General features: G+C 44.3%; 1 protein-coding gene across 2 annotated transcripts in view; it reads left to right on the top strand.

Moving 5' to 3' along the window:
* The first annotated feature begins 4,315 nt into the window (after positions 1-4,315).
* RBM6 (RNA binding motif protein 6) overlaps positions 4,316-25,715 on the top strand; it is a 146,542-nt gene continuing 125,142 nt past the window's right edge. For both annotated transcript variants that reach the window (XM_075130641.1, XM_048856495.2), the window contains exons 1-2: positions 4,316-4,403; positions 22,271-22,382. In XM_075130641.1, coding sequence (XP_074986742.1) covers positions 22,339-22,382 — 44 coding nt within the window. In that variant the 5' untranslated portion in view covers positions 4,316-4,403; positions 22,271-22,338. The remainder of the gene's footprint in view (positions 4,404-22,270; positions 22,383-25,715) is intronic.

The following is a 25,715-nucleotide window of genomic DNA, read 5'->3' as shown; positions in this document are numbered from 1 at the left end:
GTTGGATATTAGGAAAAACTTTTTCACTAGGAGGGTGGTGTAACTCTGGAATGAGTTACTTAGGGAGGTGGTGGAATCTCCTTCCTTAGATATTTTTAAGGTCAGGCTTGACAAAGCCCTGGCGGGGATGATTTAGTTGGGGATTGGTCCTGCTTTGAGCAGGGGGTTGGACTAGATGACCTCCTGAGGTCCCTTCCAACCCTGATATTCTATGATTCTATGATTCTATGATAAGATTGATAATGTCTCACATATGTGACTCAAACCCTCTCTCACACCCGTGAGGTGTGCTTGCGTGTTGGTGGGCAGGCAGCTGCTATATTTTCAAGAGTTTTGATCTGGTATTGCTTAAATCGAGGAAGTGGGAAAACTGCAGCATTTTTATCGGGACACAGAACCTTTTAACATTAGCTATCCCAGTGTATTGTGATAATAATGCAAACATTTAGACCCATGTGAAAAACCACAGCAGATTAAATTGTTTTTCTGGCAACTGGCAAATCCATAAAAAAACAGGCCAGCCCGGTCAAATACCAGCCAGGTGGTAACTCTAGTGAGGGGTCTTGCTTGACTTGGTCAATTATACTAGCCTTTCTTTGTTTTCTTGTTAGGATTACAATCATTTTTGAACCCTCATTAATTTCACACACCCTCATTTATTAAATAGATCAACTTTCTAATTAACATAAGAATGGGCATGTGACGGTGCCCCCCCATAAGGCTTTATGGAAATATGCTTATGAATGTATATATGACATAACTAGAATATGTTTTATGCTACACATACCATGTAACATATCTCTGTAAAGGTTATGATCTACTGAATCTCTTCCTCCTATTTGTATGCATGTATCATTTTTGTATTCAAATTTATGAATATTGGCTGTATACTTGTCTGATTTTAAATAACCTTAGTAAGGCACTTGGTCAGCTTCTTTAGAAAGGAATTTGCAAAGTTAAGTGCCCAATCAAGAAGCCTTTAATGAACAATGGATGTTGGAAGGCTCTAGTCCACATAAGAAGTCTTCCTGGGGACATTCAAGATACTATGTGGGTAATGGTAAGGTCAGGCTTGACAAAGCCCTGGCTGGGATGATTTAATTGGGGATGGGTCCTGCTTTTGAGCAGGGGGTTGGACTAGATGACCTCCTGAGGTCCCTTCCAACCCTGATATTCTATGATTCTGTGATTCTATGAATGGCTGCTGCCTGTAAAAAACTGAGTCATGCATGGACATGTGACTTGCACAGGTGACTCCAAAACTCCATCTTGGAGCTGCACTTTGAATAGGAGAGAGGAGGGGGTCTGCACACAAGAGAAAGTCTATTTAAGCCCATGGGAGACCCCTCCATTTTGTCTTCAGCTGGCTAAAGAGAGAGCCCAAGGATACCTAACCCCAAGGATACCTGAAAGAAACTGGAACAAAGGACAGTAACTACAGGGGGTGTGAGTGATTGCTGGATCCAGACTAGAAGGAGACTAGTCTGTAAAAGGAAGCTTACTGGGTGAGAATTTTATCTGTATTCAGTTTTATTACTGTACTAGACTTAGACTTGCGTGTTTTATTTTATTTTACTTGGTAATTCACTTTGTTCTGTCTGTTACTACTTGGAACCACTTAAATCCTACTTTCTGTAATTAATAAAATCACTTTTTACTTATTAATTAACCCAGAGTATGTATTAGTACCTGGGGGGAGCAAACAGCTGTGTGTCTGTGTGTCTCTGTCAGTGATATAGGGGGTGAACAATTTATGAGTTTACCCTGTATAAGCTTTATACAGGGTAACACAGCTTTATTTAAGGTTTGGAGCCCATTGGGAATTGGACATCTGAGTGTTAAAGGCTGGAACACTTCTTAAATTGCTTTCTGCAGCTTTGAGGCGCATGGTTTGGACCCTGGAGTTGTGTTGGAGCACACTGGTGTGTCTGGCTTAGCAAGACAGGGTGCTGGAGTCCTAAGCTGACAGGGCAGGAAAGCAGGAGCAGAAGTAGTCTTGGCACATCAGTTGACAGCCCCAAGGGGGTTTCTGTGATCCAACCCGTCACAGGGCATACTGTATCAGACCAAAGGTCCATCTAGCCCAGCATCCTGTCTTCCGATGCCTGGTGCCCCAGAGGGAATGAACAAAACAGGTAATCATCAAGTGATCCATCCCCTATCTCCCATTCCTAGCTTCTGATGAACAGGGGCTAGGGACACCATCCCTGCCCATGCTGGCTAATAGTCATTGATGGACCTATCCTCCATGAATTTATCTATCCTCCATGAACTTATCTTAATATTAATTAATATTTCTTTCCCCTGCTAATACACTTGACAAAACTTTTCTTATTTCCCTTAATTTCTTTGACAACATTAACTGAAGGGCAGAAGAAAATATTGTGCTGTGTGCTAGACCTCAGTAGAATGCTCTACAATACACTGCATATGCAATAACTGAGGCAGCATCCCTGATCTGTCCACACATGCCTTTCCATATCATATGGCCGTTCTTTTGTAACAAGAATTTCAATTTCTTTTTAATAAGACTAGGAAGTTCCATACAGAAAATGAGATTAAAATAACATTAAGGCTGAACAGTGAAGCACTCAAAAGCCAGGAAATTATTAAATTAATGTGCTTTGCAGAATCTTAACTCTGCCTCTTTGTGCATCTGCATAACTGCATGATCACAGTGTTTAAATGCATTGTCACAAGCTATTTTTTCCACTGGATATTTGCCTCATTTAATTCTCAGTATGGACAATGCTCAGCGAAGGAAGCAACAGTTCAATATTTATTGTTATCCTAATCTTTATATGTGGCCCTATGCTTCATTCACTGCACATCATCCAAACCCAATGCTGAACAAAGAAAGTATTTGAGGGACACCTGCCTATACACTTTCCAACTTCTATAGTGGCAGCAGGGAGGCAATGTGACCTAATCAATAAATCCCTGGATGGGACCTTAGGAGACCAGACCTGCTTGTGACTGTGGGGAGGTCATTTTGCTTCTCTGTGACTCAGCTTCCCCTTCTGTAAAATGGGGATAATACCTCGTTTTTAAAGCATTTTGAGATCTACTGATGAAAAGCAATACGTAAGAGCTAGATATTATTATTACAATAACTGAGGCATGGGTGCTCCTCATTGCACCCCCATTTACTATACGAAGGGGTCTCCTTCGCCAGCCAAGCATGGGGCTGTTCTAAAGATTAGCAAATCCCGAAGCAAGAGCTGGGATGAGATGAAATGGGCAAGGCCACTAGCTGGAACCTTTTATATCCTCCAGAGGGTCAAAACATATAGGTGATGTTAGTGGAAGGTAATGACAGCATCATGTCTGTGGAACCATTGCGTATCAGTAGAGAGCAGAGGCCTTTGCTTGCTGTAATCAGAATCACTCTGTCTCGATGCTCTAGACAGATCATTCTTCTGGCTGAGTTACCAGTGATTTAATAACTGCCAGGTTTAGACAGCGACTTACTCAGTGGATGTATAATGCAAGTGCTTACTTGCTGCAAACGAGTCGAGTGTAGCACCCAGACATTGCTTTAGCTCCATCAAAGCCCAAATCTGCAGCTCCACTGAGATCAGTGCCTATGGTTCTCAGCTCTGCCAGTTGTCTTCTCTGTTATGTTTCTCCTTGTCAATCACTCATTTCTGTAGCCATGCTGCTGATGTTATTAGGGAAGTAACTTACATTCTTGCCATCCCTTTTCCCCCTCTAGTCATGTGTCTCATTGGCAATTGCCTTCACATTGATTTGTGGCTGTGTTTCACAATTATGTCTCTTGCGGTATTTGCCAACCTTGAACTTTAAAAAATCGTGAGGTAGCCCCCAAAATATTGAGATTGACTTGAAATCATAATTTTTGTTTCTTTATTTGCCTCATTGCAACCATCAGGGCTAGAATCTCCCTGTCTTTTAATGTTGGCAGGGAGTCGCGTGGAATCACATGCCTCTAGGAGCTGGGGCTTTAGTGCTAGTGCCACCAGAGCGGGTGGCCTGCCCGCGCGCTGCCTCGGGGGGGCGGGGGGGGGGCGCTGCATAGGCCTGCGTGAATGCTGTGCGTGATGCGGGCTAATCTGAACTGCCCGGCTGCAAAGGGAAGCGCTGCCCGGCTCGGTGCCTGCCCCGCCTGGCCCCATGCTCTACGCTAAGTTGCAGGGTGACTCCCCATGGGAGAAGCCGGAGTCCGTGCATGAGCTGCAAGGCACCTGGGAACTGTAGTCCGCCACCCGCCTCTCGCATCGCGGCCGCGGCGGGCGGCTGTGCAGTGCATGCTGGGAGTGGTAGTGCGGCGGCGCGCCCGGACTCTGTGTCCCATGGTGCAGCCAGGGGGCGCTGCCCCGGAAGTTCCGGTTTCCTCTCGGCGCTGCTGCGGGCCTGGGGCGGCGGTTCCGTTGGTGTCTGAGGTGAGGGGGCGCCCGGTTTGCTGGGGTGTTGGCGACAGCGGGAGCCGCGAGAGCCTCCAACTACCCCGCCCCCCGGGCAGGCGGCGGCGGCGAACGGCACCATTCCGCTCCGGCTTCCCGCGCAGGCCAGGCCGCGCTCGCCTGGCGGCGGGGCACGCGGAGCGCGGGCGGGGCGCTGGGGGGCTCCCGGGGGCGGGCTGGGTTCACGGCGGATGGGCGCTGGGGCGGTCGGGGCATGTGGACTCCCGGCGCTGGGGTGGGTCGAACTTGCGCGGGGGGGGCGCTGGAGCTGTGTGTGTGGGGGGGGGTCCGAACATGCGGGGGGGGGGGGGGATCGGACATGCGGGTGTGTAGAGGGGGTCGGACATGCGGCGGGGACGCTGGAGCTGTGTGTGTGTAGGGGGGGTCCGAACATGCGGGGGGGGGGATCGGACATGCGGGTGTGTAGAGGGGGTCGGACATGCGGCGGGGACGCTGGAGCTGTGTGTGTGTAGGGGGGGTCCGAACATGCGGGGGGGGGGATCGGACATGCGGGTGTGTAGAGGGGGTCGGACATGCGGCGGGAACGCTGGAGTTGTGTGTGTGTGTGTAGAGGGGGTCAGACATGCGGGAGGGCGCTGGAGCTGTGCGTGTGTCTGTAGAGGGGGTCGGACATGCGGGGGGGCGCTGGAGCTGTGCGTGTGTGTGGCGGGGTCGGACATGCGGGGGGGCGCTGGAGCTGTGTGAGAGTAGGGGGGGTCGGACATGCGGGGAGTTGTGTGTTTAGGGGGGTTCGGACATGCGGGGGGGGGCCGCTGGAGGGGTGTGTGTGTGTGGAGTCGGATGTCCAGTGGTTACTGGAAATGTGTGTGTGGGGGGGGAGGGTGCGCTGGAGGTGTGGGGGGTAGAACATGTGGGCTCCCGGGTGGGAGCTCTGGGGGGGGCATGCGGGCTCCAGCTGGGTGGCAGGCATATGGGCTCTCTGGGGGCTAGGGGCTTTAACAGTGGGAGTGCTCCTGGCAGGGGCAGGAGAGGGCACTAGGAGGCATCGCTTATGTGGGTTCTCAGTTGGGGATATGTGTGGTTGTTTATGCAAGTTCTCAGGGTGGGGGGTCTCTATGTGTGGGGTGGGGTTGCCCCATAGGTCTCATTGGAGGACGGGGTCATAGTGGGGTGGCGGGAGGTTAATCATCATGGACCTTGGGGAGGGCTTGTGGGGGGTGGGGGCTTTGCTGGGGATTTGCCATGGAGAGGCAGGTGCTCTTGTTTGAGGTGTGGTTGTGGTGTGTGAGGAAGTATGGCTGGGGTTGGGTCAGTTTGTGAATAGGAGTTTCCTGCCTGTGACATTTTGCTGGGGAGACTGCAGTCTTTGGGTTGGGGGGGGGAGGGATTCAGGTCATGAGGGCAGCCTGCAGGATCCTGGTTTGCAGAACAGGGTGGGAATTGAGGGGTCTGCCAAGGGGTTCCCAGCTTCAGGGAGTTTGGTAGTGCAGGGTCCTGGCTAGGAAGGTGCCATTTTTGGGTAGGCAGCTGGCCATGGGGGATTTCAGCGGCTTTTGGTTGAGGTGGGCTGATTACAGGGTTTACAGTGGGCTAAAAGGGGTTCCCACTGTGTGGGGTTCCTAGCCAGGGTGCTATGTGGTAAATTGCTGTGGAGCTGGGATGTTTCAGTTCCTGGGGTTCATAGCCCTGGAGGTGTTGGACCTGGGACAGCACAGATAATTTTTAAGGTTCCTTATGGGACTGTCAGGGTTGAGTAAAGAAAACATTAGGGTGTATTAGTGGGGATGAGGGCTTGCAGTAAGGTTGAATTGTGGCCCTGCTGGCTCACAGTGTCTGTTGCCAGGCCAATTGGAATGTGCATGCATAAGATTTAATGCCTATTGTATGATACTATAAATATGGGTGTTTCTGCAGTCTAACATGTATATTTATAATAATTGCTAATACAGGTGTAAAGCTTGTATTTTAGGTTATATGAAAACTTGTGTATTGTTTTTGGAATGGCACGCAATCATAGTCCTGGGGTACCAGACTTCCAGTCTGCTTGATCAGCTTCTGTAATAGGTTAACACTGCAGAAACTAAGTTTCATTCTGGTTTTTATGGGTATGAAAATAGATTTTTGAATGTAACCTAAGTTTCAGATTAACACAGCATTACAATGGCCTGTAGATGCACTGTACCCATGAATTCACTGTCTACTGTCAGTACCCATGAGTTCACATGATTTAGATTTGCAATTGCTTTAATAACTTATGTACACAATTGCACTGTGTCCATCAGGTAACTGTACTCTCAGATGCCCAAATGATGGGCGGAAAGGACTGGGACTGAAAGAGTCCAGTATTTTCTCTCCTGAACAATCCTGGATACAGCAGTAATTTTATAAATAGTTTAATGCATACTTCGACACTGGATCTTTGTACAAACTTATTGTCAATAGTGACATATCCTCTATGAATATGGGGAAGAATGTGAGTCTAACTTTGTAGCCCGAGCCCCTAGGAATAAACTTAACACATGATGCATATGCACTGGGGGGAGAGTTAAACTTGTGTTCACCAAAAAATTCTACATTTTTTGGCTCTTGAGTAACTAACTGCAACTGCTACTTTCTTTTAATGTAGTTTTTTTTTGCATATAATATTTATTTAGAACCTTATTGGAATGCGGTAGTATAACAGACATTTGAAAGTGAGGAAAGTAGGTTATAGTATGAAAAATCTCGTTCTGAAATTTCTCTCAGAATTCCAAATCAATCTTTATACTGCCTCCCTTACTATTGGGAGGACATTGCTAATTGTTTCATGAAACAAACATGCATTAAACTTTTATTCTGTCAACAGTACAAGGGGATCTCTGTCTGGTCTTGTGAGTTTGTATTGGGATCTGTGGCCTGTATAGTCAAGTCAGACTATTACTCTTTTTGGTGGAGCAGAAATGTCTGTAGTTAAGGTTTTTATAATTTGTTATGGTAGTACCCCAAGGCCCTGATCAAGGTCAGGGCTTCGTTTTGCCAGGTACTGTACAGACATGTATGAAGAGACAGTCTCTACCTTAGAGAGCTTGCTGTCTTTAAAAGAAAAATTGGACGAAGGGTCAGTGTGGACATAATCTGGGCTGTGGAAAAAGATGATCTGGTCTCTTATCAGAAGAGCATCATCTCTGGGCACTATTGGGGCAGTGAATGGGATAGAGTGGGGTATTCAGCCCAAAATAATTTTCAAAATTGGAGACCATAATGGAGGGTAATATGTGGATGGTATGGTTTCTGCCCCATACTGGAGGATGGTGAAGGCTGGTTTCTAGCTTTTCATTAGTGGATCATGTCAACAATGTTGGGAGCCCTTGCTTAGATGACTCTCCTTTTGTCCTTCCAGAGCAGAGGTTACAATACTGATAGCATGGCAGTGGGAGAGCTCTAAAAATTCCCCAGTTGTAGCCATGGGCATAAAGTCTATCACAAGATCTGAAAAGCAAGCAGGAAATCGTTGGTTCGCCGTCAGACTGGGAGGATGTATCTAATGGGTCCTGCAGGGGTCTGTCCTGGGTTCGATACTATTCAATATTTTCATGAATTATTCAGATAATGGAGTGGAGAGTATGCTTATAAAATTTGCAGATGATGCCAAGGTGGTAGGGGTTGCAAGTATTTTACCCTGACAAATTGGAGAACTAGTCTAAAATCAACAAGATAAAATTCAGTACATAAAAGTACAAAGTAGTACACTTGGGCTATGTCTACATTACAGACCTTACAGCAGCACAGCTGCACCACTGTGTAGCTGCTCAGTGCCAGCAGGAGAGAGCTCTCCCGCTGGTATAATTACACCACCCTTAACAAGTGGCGGTAACTATGTCGGCGGAAGAGTGTCTCTTGCTGACATAGCATTGTCCACACTGACGCTTCTGTCAGTGAAACTTTTATGTCAGTCGGGTGTAAAACCCTTGATTGACAAAAGTTTTGCCGATAGAAGTGCTAGTGTAGACAAAAAGAAAAGGAGTACTTGTGGCACCTTAGAGACTAACCAATTTATTTGAGCATGAGCTTTCGTGAGCTACAGCTCACTTCATCGGATGCATCCGATGAAGTGAGCTGTAGCTCACGAAAGCTCATGCTCAGATAAATTGGTTAGTCTTTAAGGTGCCACAAGTACTCCTTTTCTTTTTGTGAATACAGACTAACACGGCTGTTACTCTGAAACCTGTCATAGTGTAGACAAAGCATTAGGAAGAAAATATCAAACGCACAGCTACTAAATGGGTAATAATTGGGGAGACAGTACTACTGCAGAAAAGGATCAAGGGGTTATAGTGAATCACAAAGTGAACATGTGCCAACAAAGTGATGTAATTACAAAAAAGGCTAATGTCATTCTGGGGACTTGTGACCCTTCCCGGGAGTACCCACAGTTGTGAGGCACCTCGCTACCACCTACACTTAGTGTTAGGAAGCCTTGTCTTAGCTTGCCGGGGATCATCTCCCCAACTCCACCAGCAATGGGTGCATCTCCCTGGAGTGTCTAACCCCTGGTCCGCTGGACACTTGCAGTATTTACTGATTCACTACTTCCAAAGAAGCAATACTCCCCAGTTTACCAGTTTTATCTTAGATTAGTGCTCCACTTAACTCACAGCACTTAGATCTGTTTATAGCAGGGTGGATAAAAATCAATGTCAAGATACATTATATCTTAAAGATATCTCATCATGGACTAGGGATTATAAATTCTAATTCTATAGTATGAGACAATATATTCATGTAATGTTTAAGAAAAGTTTTGTAAATGAGTTCCAATAGTTCATCGGTTAGGGACCTAATTTTATGGAGTTCCAGGGGCTTCTGTATAGATTATTTAGGTTAATCTTTTTATCTACCCAATGGGACTCAATGCTCAGTCTAGAAGATACCATCAGAGATGCTTAGTTTTGCAGTTCTCAAACTGTGGATTTGTCTCTCCAGAGATAACATGCTTGTTAACAGCAAAAATATTTTAAAATAAATAAATAATATATAGAGTTGAGAAATAACAGACCTCAACCCTATTGTCATTCTGCAAATTTGTGTACACAGAGTCAGTCCCTTACCTCTCTCTAAAGGTGCAAAATTTCAAAAAGTTCAGTGAATAGAAGATTGTTGGGGATGGAGTAGATCTGGACAAGGAGAAGAAGTCTGGAGATAAATGTGAGAAGGGAGGGACAAGCAGTAGAAACAAAAGTGAAACTGTTTGTGCAGCATATTCCAGAAGCCTTGAGGTCTTTCGGAGTGTAGCCTTGATTGATTTGAGATCTACCATTCCATTCTCTCACTAGAAGGGGAAACCTATAATGGCAGCAGGCTGTAAAAGAGACCCAGTTTGGGAATAAGAACCATTCAAGAAATATGTTTGCTTACGTTTTAAAGAAAGTCACACTATCGAACTGGTGGAAGGCACTTAAGCACTTGGATTCAGAGACTGTTGAAGTGATAATCTCACTTTTAACAGCAGTAGCTTCTTCTGTCAGTGTAGAAAGAATATTTTCTTCCTTTGGACTAATTCATTCCAAATTGAGAAATCGTTTGGGACCTGAAAAAGCAGGAAAGCTTGTTTTTCTTTTCCAGATTATGAACAAACAGGAACATGAAGATGAAGACAATTGAGTTAGCTGCAGAAGCTAATCTTTTAAGTTTCTCATGATGACCTGGCTGACAGTCAATATAATTTTTTTTTTTTTAAATTCATTTAACTATTTTAGTTAAAAAGAATTTTAACAAAAACAAACCTGATTTAAAAAAACTTCAATGTTTAACTAAATTCAAAAATTCATATGCTTGTTTTGTTAAAATATCATAGGTTTGCTGTTGAAGAAAAAAATCCAGAACACCTAAGTTTGTTGTTTTAGTTAAATAAAACAGTTTAAATGTCTGTCTGGTGATGTTCTCCTCCTAATACATCATGGCAAGAAAATTCTCCAAATATTAATGATTAACATGTTGAATTGGAGATAGTTCACCTCCCAATGACTTCATAAATATCTGCTTCAGTTATCTTTGGTTAATGAAATAACCAAACAATCATTCATTTTCTGGTATAGCTGTAAAACTAATCTGAAAAGTTTTCAAAATAAATCACTTTAAAAATGTATAGTGCATACTTTCTAAAAATGAAACTTACATCTATTTCTGAGTTGTGAAGAATATGTATTAAGGTTATAACCGCCAACAAGAATGCACTTTTATGTAGAAATCCATGATTAAATTGAGTCTTCCTCACTAGTGAATTAAATCAAATCCACCCTGGTTTATAGTGAAATCAAGGGTATGTTTATTTAACAAAGCATAGAGATTCGAGTAATAGTGAATAGAAATATTCAAAAGGTTATGTGTAAAATAGGGCTGTCAAGCAATTAGAAGGTTTAACTGCAATTAACTGTGCAAATAAACAATAACAAAATGCTATTATATAAATATTTTTGGATGTTTCCACATTTTTAAATATATTGATTTCAATTACAACACTGAATACAAAGTGTACAGTGCTCACTTTATATTTATTATAAATATTTGTACTGTAAAAAAAAGAATTTTTCAATTCACTTAGTACAAGTACTCTTTATTGTGAAAGTTGAACTTAAAAATGTAGAATTATGTACAAAAAATACATAAATGCATTCAAAAATAAAACCATGCAAAACTTTGGCGCCTACAAGTCCATTCGGTCCTACTTCTTGTTCAGCCAATCAGGTTTGTTTACATTTGCAGGAGATAATGCTGCCTGCTTCTTGTTTACAATGTCACCTGAAAGTGAGAACAGGCGTTCACATAGCACTCTTGTAGCCGACTTTGCAAGATATTTATGTGCGAGATGCGCTAAAGATTCATATGTCCCTTCATGCTTCAACCACCATTCCAGAGGACATGTGTCCATGCTGATGACAGGTTCTGCTCGATAACGATTCAAAGCAGTGCAGACCAACGCATGTTCATTTTCATCATCTGAGTCAGATGCCACGAGCAGAAGGTTGATTTTCTTTTTTGGTGGTTTAGGTTCTGTAGTTTCTGCTTTGGAGTGTTGCTCTTTTAAGACTTCTGAAAGCATGCTGTTCCAATCAGATTTTGGAAGGCACTTCAGATTCTTAAATCTTGGGTCGAGTGCTGTAGCTATCTTTAGAAATCTTACATTAGTATCTTCTTTGCATTTTGTCAAATCTGCAGTGAAAGTATTCTTAAAACAAACAACATGCTGGGTCATAATCCAAGACTGATACATGGCAGAATGCGGGTGTAAAATAGAGCAGGAGACATACAATTTTCCCACAAAGAGTTCAGTCACAAATTTAATTAATGCATTTTTTTTAACGAGCGTTATCAGCATGGAAGCATGTTCTCTGGAATGGTGGCCAAAAACATATGAACGTTTAGCATATCTGGCACGTAAATACTTTGCTGTGCCGGCTATAGAAGTGCCATGCAAATGCCTATTCTCAGTTTCTGGTGATACTGTAAAAAAAGTTGGCAGCATTATCTCCTGTAAATGTAAACAAACTTGTTTCTCAGTGATTGGCAGAACAAGGAGGAGGACTGAGTGGACTTGTAGGCTCTAAGGTTTTACATTGTTTTGTGTTTGAGTGCAGTTATGTAACAAAAAAAGTCTGCCTTTCTAAATTGCACTTTCACGATAAAGAGATTGCACTATGGTACTTGTATGAGGTGAATTGAAAAATAGTTTATTTTGTTTATCATCTTTACAGTGAAAATATTTTTAATAAAATAATATAAAGTGAGTACTGTACACATTGTATTCTGTATTGTAATTTAAATCAATATATTTGAAAATGTAGAAAAACTTCCAAAATATTGAATAAATTTAAATTGGTGTTGTGTTTAACAGGGTGATTAAAACTGCGATTAATTTTTAAAATTGTGATCAGTGTTCCCTCTAATTTTTTATGTGCATGTGGGGAATGAATTTTGTAATGTGCACCAATATGGAGGTGATGTGTGGTGGGTGTGGGGCCGAGGGATTTGGAATGTGGGAGGGGGCTCAGGACTGGGGCAGAGGGTTGGGGTGCAGGGGATGTGGGCTCTGGATGGGGATGCGGGCTCTGGGGTGGGGCCAGGGATGAGGGGTTCGGGGTGCGGGAGGGGACTCAAGGCTGGGACAGAGCTTCTCTCGCCACAGCAGCTTGGGTCCGGGCCAGGGGAGAGGTGCTTCTCAATGGCCGCAGCAGCTCTGGCTCGGCCGGTGGAGGAGCTCCTCTCCCAGGTTGTGGCAGCTCCAGCAGAGTTGGTCTGGGCTGGGGGAGGGGAAGGGGCGCCCCGGCCATGGCAGCTCCAGCGGGGTTGGGGGAGAGGTGCCTCTTTCTGGCTGTCTCTCCCTGGCTGCGGCAGCTCTGGCTCGGCTGGGCCAGGCGAAGGGTGCCTCTCCAAAGCTGTGGCAGCTCTGGTGGAGCTGGGCTGGGGAGGGCGTCTCCAGTGGGGCCGGGGGAGAGGTGCCTCTTCCTGGCTGTTATCCTGGCTGCAGGAGCTCTGGTGGTGCAGAGTGGGGCTGGGGGAGGGGCACCTCTCCCTGCCTGTGTGGCCCTTGATAGCCTGTTGCGCAGCTTACAGGAAACTTAGATCTCGATTAATTTTTTTGAGTTAATTGTGTGAGTTTACTGCAATTAATCGACAGCCCTAGTGTAAAATAAAACCATAACATGCATTATAGAGCATAGATTTCATTAATAAAATAACCTCGTATCTACCTCACCCAATATCCTAGCAGCGCTTTACAGCCAGTCTGTAAGTCTGAGTGAGAAATGTATGCTGTCAGTTTGCCTCATAGACTTTAAGGTCAGAAGAGACCAACATGATCATCTAGTCCAGGGGTTCTCAAACTGGGGGTCTGGACCCCTCTGGGGGGCCGTGAGCTGTCAGTCTCTACCATGGCCAATCATAGAATCATAGAATATAAGGGTTGGAAGGGACCCCAGAAGGTCATCTAGTCCAACCCCCTGCTCGAAGCAGGACCAATTCCCAGTTAAATCATCCCAGCCAGGGCTTTGTCAAGCCTGACCTTAAAAACCTCTAAGGAAGGAGATTCAATGGGAGCTTTGGGGGAGGTACTTGCAGGTGAAGGCAGTGTGCGGAGCCCTCTGCCCCCCACCCTCCCCCAGGGGCCGCAGGGATATGGTGCCAGCTGCTTCTGGGAGCGGCATAGGGCCAGGGCAGGTAAGGAGCCTGCCTTGGCCCCGCTGTGCACCACTGCCACCCCAGAGCTGCTCCAGGTAAGTGGTGCCGGGCTGGATCCCGCATCCCAACCCCCTGCCCTGAGCCCCCTGCCGCACCCCTCCTGAACCTCAACTCCCTGCCCTGAGCCCCCTCCCACACTCTGTCCCTTTCTCTGCACCCCTGCCCTAAGCTTCCTCCCACACTTCCTCCGCCCCAACCCCTTGCCCTGAGCCCCTTCCTGCACACCGCACTCCCTCCTGCTCCCCAACCCCCTGCCCCAGCCCTACATTCATGGCCTTTCATGCAATTTCCTAACCCAGATGTGTCATTGTAGAATGACAGCCGGGCCTGTGATTGCTAGAGGGCAGGGCTGGTTGCCATGGCGGCTGGAGTTGGGGAGCTGACCCAAACCTTCCTCACACCAAGAGTTGTGAGGTACCTCACTACCACCTACCCTGGGTACCCCCAAGAAGCATCACAACACCTCAGAATATTCACTTTTTTTGTAATTGCATCACATGGTTCATGTTCACATGAGAAAGTTCTTACAGTAATGGCAAAGGAGGGAGAGTGAGCATGAGGAGCAGTGTCTTGGACAGGTTGCTATCAGTCCTGCCCTTCCCCCCCCCCCCCCCCCCCCACCATCCACTGGGGAAGTCAAGGGCCATTGGTCCATTCACTGACTCCCTCTTTCCACTGGCCCATTTGTCATTCTCTCGTGGGGCCTCAAAAGGGTCATCTATCCTCCCCTCCTTCCTTTGAGAGATCCCTTTTCTGTGTCTCCACTAGGAAGTTTGGGGGGCACTTTGTAGGTGGGGGAGGGAAGAGAATAAAGTAACGTAGTGTTTATAATTTTTATATTTGAGTCCCCTATTGTTGTGTTCAGATGGAACCTCCTGAATGTTCGTTGTAGTTGGAGTGATAGCTGCTCTTTTTAAAGGAGTTATAAATCAGGACTCTGGAACAATTGGACTAAATTTTTAGGCACAATCCTAAATTCCTTAACATTAATATTTTTTATTACTGTGTAATATCCTGCATCCCTATCCCCTTCACATGCACTGCTATGGCTCACAGTTGACAATACTATTTGGTGTAAAGTTCATTGATATTTTTAAGGATAGGATTTTTTGTTGTGCTCTCCAGGTGGCCTGGCTCCACTCCACAAGCCTTGGCTCCTACAATTTCCTGCAGTCTGCCTGGTTCAGAAGCACCTCTCCCCTCTGTCCCTGTGTATGCTGAGGGTGGAGGGGCCTGGCTTCAGAAGCTTATCCTTCCAGGCAGCCCAGCTTCTGGTTGTCCCATTGGACTTCAGCTCTGGCTCTCCAAATTCTTGCTGCCTGTAGCCATGGATGCTGTCCTCACTGTAATCCACTTAACTTCCCCTGTGGGGAACACTAGAGACCCAAAGGCCACTGCAGTCAGGGAGACAGAAAATACATTGATGAGCACCTGGCTACAGCAGAATGGGAAACTGAAGCAAAAATGCAGAATTTTGTGGCATCTCAAAAGACAAACAAATAAATAAATATATGCCATGGCCAAGGAATCAGAGTCTACATGGCTCTGGTTGAGATGAATGGGAATGTTCTCATCTCTTAAAGCTGTTGTTTGATGCTCTGTACGTTCTGAAAAGGGTATCAGTACTTTGGTTGGCCAAGCAAAGTGAGGTCTGACAATCAATTTGATGGCATTTTTCAGTCTGATAAATTTTGAAGGCCATTATCAGTTCAATTCCAAAGTTTCAGGGACTGTTTATGGTTTATTACAACAACGTGTAACCCACTAACCACCCTTTTTGCCCTATCACTATATGGGTGTTAACAGGCCTCTTTGCCTTGAAAGGAATCTTAGAATATGTGCCAACTACTTATGCTAAGCTATCTGTTCTACCTTGTGTTTATCTGTGACACTCAGAGTACGTTTCCCAGACCTGAAGAAGTTCTCTGTGTAGCTCGAAAGTTTGTCTCTCTCCCCAACAGAAGTTGGTCCAATACAAGATATTACCTTACCCACTTTGTCTTTCTAACATCCTAGGACCAACATGGCTACAACACCACTGCATAGGGACTGTTCTAAGCATCAGTAGGCAGAACTCTGATTTTGGTAAAAATTTGGAAAGCGGAAAATGTGGGACACATGAAGCCTCTGGCTTCTGGTTAGCAGACCCAGCTGCTTCAATCACTTCTGTAATTGTCTGTAGAACTAGTTGCTGGCTTTCATCAAAACATTCCAACATAATATACTCACCCATCTCAGCTGTGCTGATTCTCCCAATACAGTTTCTAAAAATGTGGACATCCTTAAAGACTTCCCTCAGAAACAGAAACCAAAGAAATGAAAGAGGTGGTAGAGAGGAGGGAATGGGGGCACACCCAGTGCTCATGACATGAAGAGAAGGGGGAAATGGGGACCTTGGCATGGGGAGAATGTGGGGGGTTGGTTAGAACACGCTGAACCTCTGGTGTGGAGGAAGAAGGGGGAGATGGTATAGTGTGAGGGTGACATGAAGGACACGTGCCTGGTATGTGGCAAGGGGAAAATGTGGGAGGCATATGAAACCCTTGCCGTGGAGGAGGAGGAATGAGGGGTACACAACACCTGGGGAGGGGGAGGGATGGCACTAGGGGAACCTGGTATGTGCAATGGACTCAGTCTACAGAAGCAAAAAAGTGTATATAATCCTCTAGTTACCCTTGAGTCATATTTTCAAATTATCTTCGCAACAGTAAGGACTAGAAATGCTTTTTTAAAATGAAAGCTGAGATTCTGGTGCTTAGTTCTGTGGCAGCAGGTGAATTCAGTTCTTGTGGACTTGTGGAATACATGGGATTCTGTTTATAAAGGCTCTCAGAAAGAATGGATTGGTGGTGCTTGGTTCTACCTCTCATATTTTAGTGAAACTTGTATAACTGGAAACTTGAGTACAAGTGCCTGTTCATCAGTTTCATGTCAGCTGGACTCTACCAAAGCTGACAGAGCTGTGCAACATGTGCGGAGCAGTTTAATAATCAAGTATAGGGCTTTTGAGGGGGCAGGGGAGGCGTGAGTGTTGGGAAGTAATTTCACCATCTCCTGCTGCTTCCAGAGTGGCGCTATCAAATAGCATTTGCAAACAAGAAACTGGATTTTGATTTAACATGTTCACACCACTCTTCTTGTGAACATAAGATAGTTATCAGTGAAAGTAGGGTAGCCACCGTTATAGAATTTCATTTGGAGATTGTGGAGGAGAGTGAAGACTGAGTTGTAGAAGAGGAAGGAGGGGGGAAAAGAGAACAAACGGAAGGTTCATATGACATCAGGAGTTATAGGAGGGGATAGAAAGGTGTAGGGCAAGAATACCTGTGAGCCCTTAGTGTAAACTCACTTCTCTAAAGTTACTGGTAATGAGACATTTGGTATCAGCACCCTTTTAGTGTGAGGAAGTTGAGCCCAGGCACTCGGGAGAATGATAGGTTTCAGAGTAGCAGCCGTGTTAGTCTGTATTCGCAAAAAGAAAAGGAGTACTTGTGGCACCTTAGAGACTAACAAATTTATTTGAGCATAAGCTTTCGTGAGCTATGCATCCGATGAAGTGAGCTGTAGCTCACGAAAGCTTATGTTCAAATAAATTTGTTAGTCTCTAAGGTGCCACAAGTACTCCTTTTCTTTTTGGGAGAATGATGGTTCTCTTCAGCATTGTATATAATGCAGGGCAAGAAGGAGAGTAGCCAGCAGGGCTGTAATTTCAAGATCCCTTTAATACTGGCAGGGACCAGCTGCTGTCCACAGTAAATAGACCCTTAGGGCTGCTCTCTGCTCACAGTCCTGCTCTGGAAGATGTACCCTTTTGCAGAGTGTGTGCAAAAAATAAAGATTAATCTTTCCATTTGTAATCCAGAGCAACCAAAATTACAAATGCAAGAACAAAAGCAATTACTCAACAATATCCTGTGTCACTTCAGAGAAGAATCAACTTTTCCTCTCCTTGGCTGTAAGTCCAGCTCCACTCTTGCTGTCCTTTTCTTCTTTTTGGCTTGGAGTGCTCCTTAGATTGTGTTCCTCTGATTGTACCTCTTTGCACCATGTTTATTTACAAGTTGGGTTTCTTCACCTAGTGTGCCCTTACTTGTCCATTAGGCACCTTTGGACTGTGTTCCTTCAATAGATGTTCAAACAGTTATTCTCTCTGTTCATGTCCTTTGTGGGTGACATTCCCATTTTAATGTTTTCAGGATCTGTTTTCATCTCACACAACTTCTTGATCAATTCCCATTTTCACCATTTAAATTTTTTCATTTTTCTCCCTTGATGCTCCCTGTGCATCGGTAGATTTTATTTCCCTCTACTTCCCTTCTTTAAAAGTTTCTGCTTCCATGCCCAGGTCTGTTTTTTTCTTCTTCTCCTGACCTGAAAACTTTTCTATTTTCCTTCTTTCCTCCTTCTCACTCCCTACTTCTATTCTCTGCTAGCTCAGCATGTAGATTCTTCTCCTTCCTCTGTTTTCTCTCTCAGCCGCCCTTCAGGTTAATTCTGAGCCGCTTCCCCAGCTGAGCTGCTCTCTCTCCCCCCAGGACAGTATTCTATGCTGCTGTATCACAGTTTTAGCAGGGTCAGGATTACTACACCAACGGCCACTCCCTCAAGCATTGAGGGTAATATCATAATGTTTTCCCCAGGAATTGAAATTAGTGGGGATGCTCGAATTTACAGGAGATGGAAAATGACTACATTGGCAACACTGCACTAGTTGATGACTGAGGGGATGTAGGGAATGCTTGTGCTATCTAGCATCTCCCATCCGTTTAACTGGTTGGTAATGGTCCCCAGGTAGAAAGTGTGCTTTCTTCATAAGGCAGTTGGCAGGTTTTAGTTTCTTGCATGGGGCATGCCGGGGAGAACATATTACTATTCACCCTGTGTTATGCTTGTCTGAGGCTATTTTTCCCAGCTGCTACTAGTATTATGCGGTCAGTCTTTTGATAATTAGACAGAAGCAGGGATTTAATAATTTTGATGAAATCCTCAACATAGCCTTTGTAGAGGGAGGTCTAATGGCCAGTGTCCATAGCTCCTGCTGTATCCAAAAGCTATTTGGAGTAATCACTGGAATGGGTTCAGCCTAGGCAATGGGACAGCTACATGGAAGAGTTCCTGCTCTGCATCTCTCTTGAGCTGCTAATATAATAAGGGGTCTGTGTTAGTAGCCACTACAACTGTATCCTGTAGCCATCTGCTGTTTGTGAAGTGATGGCTTCATTTGAATCTTGCAGGGGAAATGTTAATGAACTCAAAATCCTTCAGGCTGCTCCACAGTGCCTGGTCTTCCCATATGAGCAGCTGCTACTGCCCTTTTGTCTGAGTGGGATGCTGCTGCAAGAGTTTAGGATGGGGTCCCCTTGAATGTACTTGGTCCATGTTTTTAATTTTTGCTTTTGGTAGGGTGTTTGCCTCAACAGGAGGAAGGTAACCAGGGTATTTTTAAATCTGCAGTTCACATATGTCACTATGTGCTCTTGTTCCTGAGGTGGTAGTTACCTCTGAGTTTGCGCAATGTGTTTTTGGCCTGTGCTGCAGTTATGTTGTCATTTTACTGGCTGTATAACTTGACCTCAGAACTTTTCGTTAGTAGGCATATCAGCCCAATGACCCAGCTAATGCTAGTTAAGCCTTGGTCTCTAGATGCCACATAGTCCTTTCAAGAGGCCAGTCTGACCAAATGAAATACAGATTACTGTCTTTCTGGGTCTGTAAGCTGTGCAGCACAATGCATTGTATAGCTCAGAGGGCAGCACAGTGCTTATTGAGCTGATGCAACATATGGAGCATGCAGTTTGGTTGTGTCACCATCTCCTGCTTCTGATGGCAAGAGAGTCAGCGTCATCTGAATCTCTTGGAGAACATTACATGCAGTGGAAGACCAGCTGAAGTGTGTGCAGGCAAAAAGGAGGAGGAGAAAGGAGGTGGCTGTGTGGTTAGGGTACTAGACTGGGCCTTAAGAGATCAGGGTTCAGTTCCTGGCTCAGTGAGATTTCATGTGTGATCTTGGCACAGTCACATAGTCTCTCTACACTTCAGTTTTCTGTATGTAAATTACAGGGGTAATAGGATAAATTCATTAATGTTGATTGTTCATTCGTTAATCATTGATGATCTCAAATAGTATTGTGATGGAGGCCATATAATTACCAGATCAGCATTTGCTCACTTCCCTCAGAGAAGCTCCGGTGCTGCTTGGTTGAGGGAGTGTGAAGCAGGATATGAATGCGAAACAGCTGACATGGGCTGCTGCTTCATGCTTTGTCCTCTGTCAGAGGCCATGAAAGCTGTGGGAGAGCAGCCACGCTTGTATGACAATATGCATTTCCTCCAATACATTGCTGACAGCATGCTGCTTCTCAAAACGACACATGCAGTGTATCTCATGCTGGCAAATCAGTTTGCGAAGGCTGACCTGCTGTGCATTAGTGGGCCTGTAAAATCTGATGCACCCCTCCCCCCCGCCCTTTGGAGCTGTCTGTTGCCAGCTGTGTTGCATCCTTTGCTGCTCAATAAAGTTCTACCATAGCCTTTTTTCGTTTGGGAGGGGAAACTGCTTGGACCTGGATGTTCTGGATTTGACAGTAGCCAGCAACTTCTGGACATCCTCATCTTCCACATGGGCGAAGCATCTTTTCAGAGGCAGAAGTCAGTAAGGGTCTCTTCAGATGTATTTTTGACCTTTCTCAAACTTCTGTGTCTGCTGTTCCATTCTAGGTGGCTGTGGGAGTGATTGTTGTCTGCGTCCATTGCCCTGAATGTGCTTGCCTTGACAACGTTGTGCAGTGCTGACGAGCAATTCTCCAGCTAACTCAGGCTGCAGTATCTATATCACTCCCACCTCATGTATATCCTTGAAATGTTTTTTCATACGTGTGATACCCAGCTGTTTAAGGTCAAAGCCATAGCTAGCCATCTGCTGATATATTGGACAAATTACCCATGTGTTTCAGGGTTGAAATAATCTTATATCCAGTATCGCCTTTGTCCTTCACCAGGTGCTGTGCTCTGTTCTGCTAGTTGTCTATACAGTGCTGGAACACTAAAGACAGCCCTATGGGAATTTTAAGCAGTACCACTACTGCTGTTTGGAACCTCTCCGGTTCCACTTCTGTAGTGCCCTCTTCTGTCTGCCCCTACTTGTTATGCAATACTGCAAGTATGTCAGCTGTGAGAGACAACCTACTCTCTGCCCGCTAGTACCAACTTTTGTGATAACTCCACAGACAGACCATTGGACTTTTCTATTTTTTCAGAAGTGATTATCATATGCACTCTCAATTTCCTTTAACTCTTCCCCTTCCTGATCTTTCCCACTTTGAAAACTGTCATGATGAGCCATCCAAAGTAGAACACTCTTCACTTACACTGGAGGGTTCTGTGTTTTCCTGGGGTTGATCAGGAGCCTGCAATACATCCTCTGTAGTCATGTTCCCCTTTTTCCAGGCCATGGCTTCCTGCTTTTAGCAGCTCATTTGTCCAGAAAAGACTGCTGTGCATTTATAGACTAGTCTTGTTGTCGGGGTGAGGAAGATGCTATCTATGCTGGTGGTGCTAAAGTCAGGGCCTCTTCTGGTCTTCTCCACAAGTCCTACAAGTTTTTTTGGCAGACACTTTTCTTCTAGCACAATGAATGTATCCGATGGTTATGCTGATAATCAGACCACAAGAAGAATCTTAAAGTGGAAATGAAACATAATAGGGGGCTAGACTTGCTGTGGATGTTCTCGTAGCCTCTGGAAAGAGATCCAAATGAGACGACCTGTGTTCTGATATATCCATCCCGATTAGAACTGTGCACTTTTGTGGTGCCTATATAACCAATTGTGAGCAAGATGTTTGTTTCTAATTCAAGTGCCTCTAGATAGCACAATAAACATGATAGACCAGTGGTTCCCAAACTACGGGCGCCACTTATTCAGGGAAAGCCCCTGGTGGGCCGGGCCGATTTGTTTACCTGCCGCATCCACAGGTTCGGCCGATCGCGGCTCCCACTGGCCGCAGTTCGCCGTTCTCGGCCAATGGGGGCTGCGGGAAGTGGCGCGGGCCAAGGGATGTGCTGGCTACCCTTCCCGCAGCTCCCATTGGCCTGGCGTGGCGAACCGCAGCCAATGGGAGCTATGATCAGTCGAACCTGTGGACACGGCAGGTAAACAAACCGGTTCGGCCCCCCAGGGGCTTTCCCTGAACAAGTGGTGCCCCTAGTTTGGGAACCACTGTGATAGACCATTTGAATGGAAATGTTTCCATACTTAGCCAGCCAAGAGCTTCTGTCAGAAATTGTGTCTGGCTTAAAAATTAATGTTGTACGTTGATTTTTTTTTTTTAAATTACAGCTCTATTGATTTGTAGATCTTGAGTGTTTTCTCTTTTCTAATTGGAATGTGAATAGTAAATTAGAATACACAGTCGGTGGGAAGTGTGGTATTAATGACAAATAAATTGTAAATTACTATCCCCTGCCATTCTGACAATCTGATTAAAAAAAAAAAGTTGAATAGTTTGGGACATATAAACTTAGTAAAAGAAGGAGTTTAATTGTTGCATTTCTGTGTTCTTGCACTGCAGCATGTTGCTTATATTTCTGAATCTCAGATATACAAAACTTTGTTTAAACTATGATATTTTTCATAGATGTCTACAGGCTTATTGTCATGCTATTTCCACCACAGGTTCTGCTGTCTGTCATTGTTTGTGGAAGGAATTTACCCATCTTTGGCAGTCCACCAGACAGGGAAATATGTGGGGAGACCCTCGGCCGGCCAACAGGATGGGCCCTTTCCGGTAAGCATTTGGATTTGGAGTTTATATTTCAAGGCTCTTCTTATGTGAAATGTTGAAAGTAACAGGGGCTATGGAGCTCTCTTCTCTGTTTACTGTTTGTCATTACTCACTGCACATCTTGCTATTGTGAAACTGTTTTTGGGTGAGCTATATGACCACTGTGGAGCTACTCTGAGTGGCTCAAATTGCCTGTTTTCTACCACACAAAATGTTCCAGCTTCCTGTAAATTCCTGCTAGTCATTTCTTCTGCAAAGATAGCTGCTTCTAGCATTTCTGCTTCTCCTCCTTGCACCTTTGCTGAACATACGCTTAAATTTAATGTAGGTTTCAGAGGAACAGCCGTGTTAGTCTGTATTCGCAAAAAGAAAAGGAGTACTTGTGGCACCTTAGAGACTAACCAATTTAATGTAGCCATTGTTAGATAAGGTGTTAATACACATCTAACTTTGACTCTAGAAGCTGTTAAGGCATTTTTAAAGATTATCATGTGGATCCTGTTGGATCTTGGTTTCAACATTTCTTGGTTTCAAACATATCTGCAATTTCATGGCCTTTAAGGTCACTTGTTTGTAGTGAATGGTTAGGGTACTTCCACGCTATTGAGAGAGAAATCTAAGGGAGTACAGCTCAGAATGTGGAATGTACAATAGTGAGACACTTGTGAATGTCATTGTAACAGTCCTTACACTCAAACAAGAAGTATCAACACAATGGAATGTTTCCCTTGCTTACATTCCTCTGGCTGTCATTTAGACCCTATGTTGATATCAGGAAATTGGGGTTAGAAAAAGAGAGGTATCAGGAGCTAGGCTATTTCACTGTTTAGTCACTAGTACTTAGTTCTTTCATTGTCCTTGTTAACTCACTTATTTGTCCAGCCTGAATGAATCTGCTGAGTGTACTTCCTCACAACAGAAATTTACCCCACAGGGTTCTGAGGTAATGAGAATACTTCTGCTGTTTGAGTCAGTAACAAGGAGAGATTGCCAAGAAGTCATTTCCCTACTTGTATGCTTTATATATGAGTAGCTGTATGTGATTTTATTTTACCCTTGAACTAATACTGTTCTGGCTGGTTCTAGATGATGATGCTTTCCTGGTGGTTTTTTTTCCTGTTGAAAATGAACTAGCATAATTCTTTCAAGTGTTGGAGAATTATTTATTTTCCCTTGATCCAAGTTATAATAATTGTTTTGCATTACTGCTTTCAATATATCCATAGATAATTTGACTAAATTCAAATATGTCATCTCACATGTCCATTGGTGAATGCTTCTATCTTTGTGAACTTTAAGGTGAACTTGATTTGCTAAGATTACCGAAGTGGAGATGTCTACTGATTTATCAGGATTTGGGATTGTTCTTTAAAGATTCTTGCTCTATTTCTGTTTACCTTTTAAGTTTTTTAAAAATGCGTGGGAGTCAGACTTGGCTAAAATGAGACAGATTGCTTCATCCCCATAAAACCTATTGGTAATTTAGATGTAGCTTCAGGAAAGAGATCTTGGAGTCATCGTGGATAGTTCTCTGAAGACGTCCATGCAGTGTGCAGCGTCAGTCAAAAAAGCAAACAGGATATTAGGAATCATTAAAAAAGGAATAGAGAATAAGACAGAGAATATCTTATTGCCCTTATATAAATCCATGGTATGCCCACATCTTGAATACTGCATACAGATATGGTCTCCTCATCTCAAAAAAGATACACTGGCATTAGAAAAGGTTCAGAGAAGGGTAACTAAAATGATTAGGGGTTTGGAATGGGTTCCATATGAGGAGAGATTAAAGAGGCTAGGACTTTTCAGCTTGGAAAAGAGGAGACTAAGGGGGATATGATAGAGCTAAATAAAATCATGAGTGGTGTGGAGAAAGTGAATAAGGAAATGTTATTTACTTGTTCCCATAATATAAGAACTAGGGGCCACCAAATGAAATTAATGGGCATCAGGTTTAAAACAAATAAAAGGAAGTTCTTCTTTACACAGTGCACAGTTAACCTGTGGAACTCCTTGCCTGAGGAGGTTATGAAGGCTAGGACTATAACAGGGTTTAAAAGAGAACTAGATAAATTCATGGAGGTTAAGTCCATAAATGGCTATTAGCCAGGATGGGTAAGTAATGGTGTCTCTAGCCTCTGTCAGAGGGTGGAGATGGATGGCAGGAGAGAGATCACTTGGTCCATTACCTGTTAGGTACGCTCCCTCTGGGGCACCTGGCATTGGCCATTGTCGGCAGACTGGATACTGGGCTGGACGGACCTTTGGTCTGACCAAGTATGGCCATTCTTATGTTATGAAACTACCTCTTGAGAAAAAACGAGGAGTCCTTGTGGCATCGTAAAGACTAACAAATTTATTTGGGCATAAACTTGCGTGGCTAAAACCCACTTCATCAGATGCATGGAGTGAAAAATACAGTAAGCAATATAAATATTACAGCACATGAAAAGATGGGAGTTGCCTTATCAAGTGGGGGGGTCAGTGCTAACGAGGCCAATTCAGTTAAGGTGGAAGTGGCCTATTCTCAATAGTTGACAAGAAAGGGTGAATATCAAGAGAGGGAAAATTACTTTTGTAGTGCTAATGAGGCCAATGCAATCAAGGTGGATGTTACCCATTTCCAACAGTTGACAAGAAGGTGTGAGTATCAGTAGAGGGAAAAAGAAAAGGAGGACTTGTGGCACGTTAGAGACTAACAAATTTATTTGAGCATAAGCTTTCGTGAGCTATAGCTCACTTCACTGGATGCATTGCTCAAATAAATTTGCTAGTCTCTAAGGTGCCACAAGTCCTCCTTTTCTTTTTGCGGATACAGACTAACACGGCTGCTACTCTGAAACCTGTCATTAGCAGAGGGAAAATTACTTCTTGTAGTGAGCCATCCACTCCCAATAGGAGAGCACTTCAATCTTCCTGGACACTCAGTAACAGACTTAAGTGGCAATTCTTCAACAAAAAAACTTCAAAAACAGACTTCAATGAGAAACTGCAGATCTGGAATTAATTTGCAAACTGGACATCATCAAATTCAGCCTGAATAAAGACTGGGAGTGGATGGGTCACTACAAAAGTAATTTTCCCTCTCTTGATATTCACCCCTTCTTGTCATCTGTTCAGAATAGGTCACTTCCACCTTAATTGAATTGGCCTCGTTAGCACTGACCCCCCACTTAATAAGGCAACTCCCATCTTTTCATGTGCTGTAATATTTATACTGCTTACTGTATTTTTCACTCCATGCATCTGATGAATATCTTCATTATGTTCAATATCTTCATTAAAGATCTGGAGGATGGTGTGGATTGCACTCTCAGCAAGTTTGCAGATGACACT

Source organism: Caretta caretta, chromosome 7, assembly GCF_965140235.1.
Source record: "Caretta caretta isolate rCarCar2 chromosome 7, rCarCar1.hap1, whole genome shotgun sequence".
In the NCBI taxonomy this organism is placed as follows: domain Eukaryota; kingdom Metazoa; phylum Chordata; order Testudines; family Cheloniidae; genus Caretta; species Caretta caretta.
The sequence above is the reverse complement of the archived record's forward strand: the minus strand, read 5'-3'. Positions and strand labels throughout refer to the sequence as shown.